The sequence below is a fragment of the Rhinoderma darwinii genome, chromosome 1 (assembly GCF_050947455.1).
Source record: "Rhinoderma darwinii isolate aRhiDar2 chromosome 1, aRhiDar2.hap1, whole genome shotgun sequence".
NCBI lineage: Eukaryota > Metazoa > Chordata > Amphibia > Anura > Rhinodermatidae > Rhinoderma > Rhinoderma darwinii.
Window position 1 is genome coordinate 349606795 of NC_134687.1, and position 9238 is coordinate 349616032.

Below are 9238 nucleotides of genomic sequence, written 5' to 3' on the forward strand. Positions count from 1 at the left end.
TCTGCTCCAGGTATTGTATAAGCGGGTAGAAAAGTATGTGCAGCCACAGATCGCCAACATCGTTACGTCCGCCTCCTTCCAGGCTATCGGTGGCTTATCTAAATGAAAATGGTAAGATTAGTTATTTGTACCTCGAATAACTCCGACTGAGATCGGGTATGGCATAGTGTGATTACGAACAATCTGCTTCTCTCCTAGCAGCACAGTGGTGATATAAGACCGCATGTTCTAGACCAGGGGTCACAAATTCGGCCGGGTAAGTGGGCCACATATAGAAAAAAATGTGAAGTTGACGGCCCGCATTACTTTCAAATTTGATACATTACAAAATTATTGTTAATTAATTCGTTATTTGAACTACTATAACAATACTACATTACTATAATAATAGCGCTAGGTTTAAACTTACCGGAAATTTGCGAGAGTTCTCCACGTGCTTATTTCAACAATCCAGTTTTAAGTGTCGCTAAATGCAGTCCAGCAGATCAGTTGGCAGCGTTTGGCAGACACACAAATGTCAAAATTAGGCAGCCCCTTTTTAGATCGTACCACAGTGCCCTCTGTAGACACTGCCACAGTGCCCTCTGTAGATACTGCCACAGTGCCCTCTGTAGATACTGCCACAGTGCCCTCTGTAGATACTGCCACAGTGCCCGCTGTAGATAATACCACAGTGCCTTCTGTAGATAATGCCACAGTGCCCTCTGTAGATAATGCCACAGTGCCCTCTGTAGATACTGCCACAGTTCCCTCTGTAGATGCTGCCACAGTGCCCTCTGTAGATAATGCCACAGTGCCCTCTGTAGATAATGCCACAGTGCACTCTGTAGATAATGCCACAGTGCCCTCTGTAGATAATGCCACAGTACCCTCTGTAGATAATGCCACAGTACCCTCTGTAGATACTACCACAGTGCCCTCTGTAGATGCTGCCACAGTGTCCTCTGTAGATAATGCCACACACACCCCTTGTGGATAGTGACACAGACACCCCCACTAGATAGCTCCATTGGGGCTCCCTCTAGGAGTGGAATCCCAGCCAGAGCGTTGCCGACGCTTTGGCCAGGGATTCCCCTGCTGGAGGAGCCCCTAATGTCACTGTTCATACACAGTAACATCAAGGGATCCTCCTGGACTGGAATGGGATGTCAGGGGCAACCCCAGAGCTGGTGTCCCAGGGCGGAGCACTAGTATAGGCTCTGCTCCGGAACTCTGAGGAAGCAACTGACATCAGTGTCCATACTTGGACAGTGATGTCAGGGGCTTGCCCAGAGCTGGAGTCCCGGAGCAGAGCTGTTTCTAGCACCCTGCCTGGGATTACAGCTCTGCTCCTGACATCACTGTTCATATATGGACACAGATGTCAGGGGCAACCCCAGAGCTGGAGTCCCGGGCAGAGCGCTACTAGCGCTCCTACTGGGACTCCAGCTGTGCTCCTGACGTCACTGTCCAGCTCTGGGGAAGCCCTAGACATCGCTGTTCATAAATAGACAGCGATGTCAGGGAATTCCACAGAGTCCCGGAGCAGAGCCTATGCTAGCGCTCTGCCCAGTACTCAGGCTCTGGGGAAGCCCCAGACATTGCGTGTCCATTCATTGACAGAGATGTCGGGATTCCACAGAGTCCCGGAGCAGAGCCGATACCAGCGCTCTGCCCGAGACTCTGCTCTGGGGAAGACCCTGACAAAACTGTCCATATATGGATAGCGATGTCAGGGAATTCCACAGAGTCCCGGAGTAGAACATATACTAGCGCTCTGCCTGGGACTTTGCTCTGGCGAAGACCCTGACAAAACTGTCCATATAAGGACAGCAATGTCAGGGATTTCCACAGAGTCCCGGCGCAGAGCCTATGCTAGCGCTCTGCCCGGTACTCAGGCTCTGGGGAAGCCCCAGACATTGCGTGTCCATTCATTGACAGCGATGTCAGGGGATTCCACAGAGTCCCGGAGCAGAGCCGATACTAGCTCTCTGCCCAGGACTCAGTCTCTGGGGGAAGCCCCAGACATCACGTATGCATTCATGGGGAAGACCCTGACAAAACTGTCCATATATGGACAGCGATGTCAGGGATTTCACAGAGTACCGGAGCAGAGCTGATACTAGCGGCTCTGTGTCCCACGGGCCGCAGATGACAGCATCAGGGGCGGCATGTGGACCGCGTGCTTGAGACCCATGTTCTAGACATACACAGCCATTAGCCCTTTAAACAGGGTTGTTAGGCAGCAGGACACTAGCAACCAATTTGTCTTCAACTTATGCCCAAACTAGCCCTCGCAGAGTTGTCATCTGATTTAGAAAACCCATTGTAAAATAAAGTTTTGGAGGTCCCCTATTTAGTATTTTCATCTAGCCAGAGCAGAGAGAGGCTCTGCTTCAGGAGTACTTCTGGGTTCCCCCGCAAATTACAGGTGATCACTGATGGTCACAGCAGCAACGCACTTTGTGATCCCCTTATTATTATTACTATTATTAGGGGACTCTAGCAACAAGAATTTGTCCATTATAGACAACCCTATTATTATTTGGGACTTGGTATGATATAGGGTAAAACTTAGCATGTAAACCCATTATCTGAGCTGGCCATATTTTTTTTTTATTTTTTTTTGTTGCTACAGTGGTAAGCAAAGTAAAATAACTTTGATATTACATTAAAATAAAACAAAATAGGACCTTCTCTATCATCAATGCTGGCTAAACGCAATTGTATTCTTTTGTCTGGCTCTACTATTTAGTGACATTTTAACTACTAATATACAAGGAATCTCAGGACACCATATAATAGGGCTAATGACGCAGAGCCTAAATATGTATTTTGCAATTCAAATGCCTACCTTACTGATAGTCATCGCAACACGCAGGAGAGTGGCAGGAGGGCGGACGAATGCTACATCTCATGAGTACTTTGAACTGCTGTAACCGCCTCTAGCACAGGCATTTAAATTACCACATATACAATATGTATATGTGTGTATGTATATATATGTATATGTGTGTGTGTGTTTGTATGTGTGCACACCTGGCCCTATTGTATGGTACCCTCTAATAGGGAACCATAGCTGACAGGACAGATTCCCTTTTAATACCAGTCAAAGAAAACAAAAAAGCATTCTGTGTGAGATTATACAGTGAATATGTAACGCAAGCCGTGATACAAGATATTGGCAGTGGGTTGAGAAAACAAATGTATGTGCAAACCTGTTAATGTCTTATTTATCATCGAATGAAAAATAAGTTAATATTACCGTATGTAATTTAACATTTTTCCCTTGTTTTTATCAGAAACTTCATGAAGATAAAATAATTTTAACCAAACGCAGAGACACTTTTAAGAAAACAATGGCACAGGTCAATTCTGAAAATGAAAAACTAAAATCCCAACTGCAGGATAACGAAACACACTCTCAGGTAACTAAAAAGAGCAAACATCATGTTAGCTCTGTTCAAGGTATTGTCTGTTCTTGGAATACCCTTTTTATACTCCTTTATGGAATGTTACAGAGGATGTCCACTACCGGACAGCTGATGACCTATCCACCGATCAGCCCGCTCCGGCAGCCTTCGGGCACCTGTGTTCTATGCTAGAAGCAGATGGCTCCGGTAACGGAATAGGGACCAAGCTGCAGCTCTGCTCCTATTCAAATGAATAGGAGCAGGGTTGCAGTTCTGCAGCATGGCCGCTATGCAATGTACGGAGCCATCTGCTTCTGGCTCCGTGCATTGCATACTGTGCAATGACATCCGGTGCCCACAGACAGCCGAAGCATCTGATCGGTGTGGGGTCCGAGTGTCGGATCCCCACCGATCGTATACTGGTGACCTATTCGGTGGATAGGTCATCAGTTGTCTAGTAGTGGACAACCCCTTTAAGGCATTTTTTTTGGCTGGGGGGGTTTATATAATAAGCTAGATCTGTGGCTCTTAGCTCTCGAGTAGGGCAAGCAAGTATTTCAATTCATTAATGTCATCAGGGGTGTACTGTATGTACCAGAGAAGCGGACCATTTGGTTGCTACAGGGCCTCTCGAAAGAGAGGTTGGATACTGTATGTTTCTTATGTTATGGGTGGCGAGATCCTGGGCAGGTATTTCCTTCCCACAGGTCCGCGTAAAACGCCCTTAATGGTACATTATATCTTACAAACAGTATTGCATAGATGGTGTGACTATTTCTCAATAATGATCAATTCTTAAACATCTAACGAAACTCTTAACCTATTCTCTATGCTCTAATTGAAGACACGTTACCCACCAGTAAGAAAAAAAATTCTACAATCTGCTTGCTGTGTCAGTTATCGGCAGTGAGAGTTTGGCTACTTTCGCACAGCTGTATGCATCAGTAAAACTACGTATACATTAAATGTGTCCATAGTAGGGTTGTCACAATACCAGAATTTGGACTTCGATACCGATACTTGGTGTAGTATTGCGATACTCTATACCGAAAACGATACTTTTCCCAACAATAAAAAAAAAAAGTTCTTCAATTTTCTGATGTGAGGCACGTGGTATTATGAATTTTGAATCTCCACGTGCCCCACATTAATAGTAATTAACCCCATGTTCCTCAGTCATAATGGGCAACATTGGGTTAATGTGTGAGCTACATGATGGGGTTAATTACTATTAATGTGAGGCACATGGAGGTTCAAAATTCATAATACCTTGTGCCTCACATTAATAAGTGAAAGAAAGCCGTTTTTATTTTATAACCGCGTACATATCATAAATGACGCTATGAATTTATTACCGTCGCGACGATACAGAATATGTGTATATTTTATGTATTGAGACTTATTTTAATGTTTTATTTTAAAAAAATGTGTGTTTTTTTTTTATTTAACATTACTTTAATTATTTTTTACTTCTTATTTTTAAACTTTAATGTACTGGCATATATCTATATACTGATAGTACACAGGCAGTTGTTAGGACATACCCAAGTATGCCCTGACAGGAAATATGGTCAGACGGCCCTGGGGTCCTTCAATGGACCCTGGGATGTCTGCCCATATATGGTATGTCCCTCGATCGCGTCACAACCCCTTCTCATTTTCCCCTTGAATGCTGCGGTGGTGGTCAGCTTTGATCGCAGCAATGCAGCATTCAGGGGAATAACGACGGAGATGAGAGATTTCTCTGATCTTCGCCACAGGGCTGCAGCTGTGTAATACAACCATTGCCCTGCTTCTGACAGGAAGTGTGTGCGCGGTCAGCATGAGGTGGTGCGGCCAGCGCTGCACTAATGAGCAGCGGCGCAGGCACTGAAGACAGAACATGGGGTGTTTTGCAGTGTGCCCGCCATGTTCTGTCTTCAGTGCTGGCGCTCATTAGTGCAGCGCTGGCCACATCACATCATGCTGACCTCACACATACACTTGTTATGACTCAGGAGCGGAGCAATGGCTGTATTACACACCCGCAGCCCCGCTCTGACTACATTCATGTGTTACAATGCTAAGCTGTGCACCCGCAAAGCTTAGTTTCGAAATACATAAAATAACGGTATTGTACCGTTTGAGGGTGAACGGTATCGAAACCGTATCGAAGTTTCGATGCATCGTGCAACCCTAGTCCATAGGCCCCCATTGATCCGACGGAGGCCAAAAGAGTGTTCTTTTGTCGGGCTCGTATATGTCGTTTCTTTCTGCTGTATGACAAAGCAGCAAACTGCACTATTCCATACAGAGGCATCCAGTAAAAAAACGTATGCCGCATGGTATACGTTTTTTTTAACATGGGAGCCTAACGTCGATGGATGCCAATGTATGCCTATGCAAGGGCATCCGTCGGAAGTATACGTTCCTCTGACAGACACCACAAAACGCAGTGTGAAAAGGGCCTTAATTGGAGTGGCATACAAGTCACATACCCACTCTGTACGCTGTGATTCTAAACTTTTTAGGCAATTTCCTTAACAGAGAAACTGTGAAGAGGTAAGGGCCCGGCTCTAGCATTTTTAAGCAGAGTATGTATGCCCTATATTATTGACTGTCTGATTTTATATCTCAGTAGAAGGGCGAAAGTGGCGCTGCGCTGCATTCATTTAGCAGAGTATTCCTGTACAGTTTTTTTTTCCCCAACTCCCCCGTGTTAGGAGAATTAATAGTGATGGTGTAGGGATAGCACACCATGCCACCTCTCTGGATTCCTATAGTTTAGGTATTTTCTAAATGAGCGGTGAATTGCTATCTAGGCATTATGCCTAAGGGGCTAGCGGGAGATTTGAATAGATTAGTATGGCTAAATCTGGGTAGTGCAGATGCGCGTTTTTTCTGGGAAACCGGCTTCTTCCTGGGCCACAGGTCACTTCAAAGATTTGCTTTTTATTTGCAGAATCATAGTCGACTACGCTATTGTTTCAGCTAAAAAAAAACCTGAAACCTTACAGAACGGAAACAAGCGAAAACCAACTGCAACAGAAGCATTAACATTGAAATCAAGGATAATGCAAATGGAAGCTATAGTTTCTGTTCGGCCTTCCGTTCATCTGTTCCTCCGATGGGAAGATCGAACGGAACCGATGAACGGAAGCCCAACATGGCTGTGAACAGGACCTTATCTTGTTGTTTTACCTACATAGTGTTTTTCACAGTGGCATAGTAGGCAGTAAACCACTTTTTGAGGTACAGTCAACATGTTACCTCTCCCATTAAAGACTGCGCAACCCATACACTGCTTACAAGGATAAAAACCCGGGTATTTTCTCCTTGGTTTTTTAGTCTGATTCGAGATAGTCTTGCCTCTCCTATATGCACAGGAGGCTCTAGTAGTCAGGATTCATCTCTTATCATGATCTTAAAGGAGAAGTGGCCAATGTTTCTTAACATTTTCCTGTATTTTTTCTTTGGGAAAATTTGTAATGAACCTTACTGTCCGATTACCAGGGTCTACTTTCTTTTAAGGTCTCAGAAGTTCCACCCTGTCTATTCTCGGGGTTAGATAGTTTACTTTTTTTAATAGCCCTTTTACTGTAATTTCTCTTAGCCTTTAGATCTGCTGCTTTTTACCTTGAAATTGGACAATGCTGAACAACTTCTGCAGTCTCATAAACTTCCCTTTGGGGATATTGTTAATGGTGCTTTTTAAAGGGTAACTAAACGTTCAACAAACTTCTGCCGCTTCGTTCTAGCAATTGGTGGGGGTCTCAGTGCTCGGACCCCCACCAATCAAAACTTCTGACATGTCACTATGACATGTCAGAAGTTGGTTGATGACATGTCAAAAGTTGGTTGAACGTTTAGTTACCCTTTGAATAAACACTACGTGCATCCAAAAGGCTGTTTATTGAGGTCTCACTTTGTTTTGTATTCACAGCTCACAAACCTGGAAAGAAAATGGCAACAGCATGAGCAAAATAATTTTGTAATGAAAGAATGTATCCTTTGCATCTAGGAAAGATAAGGGATAACAAATGAAAAGACTGGATAGTAGATGGTAGCCACTCTCCAAACTGTACTTGTTTAGTAGTAAAGGAAAGAAGTCCTTAGTTATTTGGCCTTGGCCAAGACATGGTCAACATGGCTTCTTCCTTGTTCTCTTTTCTCACATCAATGCTTACTAGAACTTTTTCTGTGCAGTGCATTCTCCTTTAACAGGAGATCTTGTCATACTAGGTAAGAGAAAATGTAAAGGGGAATTCCATGAAAAATGAATTGCTCTTCTAAAGGTACATTTATGCTCTCTGGACACAACGGATGTATCTATTGGGTATATTGACCAGACTTATGCCAAACAAGTGTCTATTTGGCATAAATCTGGCATAGCTGACCATGCTTTTCATTACGTAGAGGTCCCGCAGTAGAAACAAATACTATGCTATATGCGTATTTTTTTTAATATGGAAGTCTATGGGCGATGTATGCAACTTTATGACATACAGAATCCCTCGTCAGGGCCCGACGTTTGCCACATATGCCGGGAGTTTTTCCCAACGTAAGCAATAAATGTACTGTTAAAATATGGTGTGAACAACGCCTAACAAACACTATTCCAGAGTTACTGGAATCTCCAACCTGCAAAAGTTGCTGCTTCTTCATTATATTCTACAGTATTATGTCTACATAATATACCATATAATAACTACAATAAGTGATCTAAATGTAAATGGATATAAGCAACTCCAGTTTATCGTTCTAGGATTTGGAGTATTTTATGCTGGACTAAACTGATGTTTGGTCCATTGATTAGTAAACTATACAAAATGTTATTTAGATAGATAGAGATATACATACTTGTGAACATATCCTTTCAGTATGAAAGTTGCATTATAAATATTTCCTTGACATCTCTGTGCAGTCATAGCTTCAAAGAGCCAAGAGAGTGACTACAAGCAAGTGACAAAGAATGTAACAAAACAGATTGCAGAATATAATAAAACTCTTATCGAGGGGCTGCAAAACTCCAGGAACTGAACCTTCTAGTTTATCCTTCCTACCCACCAGCAATATCAGCTTATTGGCAGTATAGTCACCCGCTCTTATTCTTAAGCATTAACATGAGATGTCAGTTTTAGTATATAATTGTATTCCTCATGAAATAACAACTCTGGAGCATCTTTTCTTCGAAGTCTAAGTTGTGCCGTTCCTCTGTTATTCCTCCTAGAAATGTATAAATACATTGACAACTGAGTGGTACTAGTTGGGGTGTGTCCTTACACAGACTGACGCTGTCCAATCAGTGCTGACAGAGTGAGACTGTAGCGACACACCACTTTGACAAGGGGAATGGTAACACCCAGTTGTCAATTTATTGATACATTTCTAGGAGGAATAAAAGAGGAACAACACCGTGGGGAATACAAGTATTTACTAAAATAAACATGTCAGTAAAGGAGACAGGGACTCTTTAAGAAACGCATGCATATATTTACTGTATTTAAGCTTTGTTTATACAAATTACCAAATATATTTCATAACTTCAGTTTGTAAAGTTGACAGAATGTATCATTGTATGTTAAAGAATAAATATAAGTTATTCGATTATATGTGTGGTTTGTTTTTCATACAAAGTTCTGTTTATTGTGTAGCAATTTATAGGCTTGAAGTGATTGTAATTTTTTCTGGTTCTCAACCTCTTGTACATTTAGTATCCCGAAGCTGCGCTTAGACAAGGGCTGACATTTAACCTCTCACATGTAATTTCCTGCTAGTGGTGACGCATGTACTACTGTGACTCTTACTGTTTTACTGGGTTCAGTGTCTAGCACTGTTATAGAAGCACAATAACTGGCATTGTTATG

At 42.9% G+C, this 9238-nt stretch overlaps 1 protein-coding gene across 2 annotated transcripts in view; it reads left to right on the top strand.

Moving 5' to 3' along the window:
* Positions 1-8981, top strand: part of IFT74 (intraflagellar transport 74) — a 150645-nt gene extending 141664 nt beyond the window's left edge. For both annotated transcript variants that reach the window (XM_075826455.1, XM_075826465.1), the window contains exons 18-20: positions 3282-3407; positions 7315-7375; positions 8296-8981. In XM_075826455.1, coding sequence (XP_075682570.1) covers positions 3282-3407; positions 7315-7375; positions 8296-8411 — 303 coding nt within the window. In that variant the 3' untranslated portion in view covers positions 8412-8981. The remainder of the gene's footprint in view (positions 1-3281; positions 3408-7314; positions 7376-8295) is intronic.
* The last annotated feature ends 257 nt before the right edge of the window (positions 8982-9238 follow it).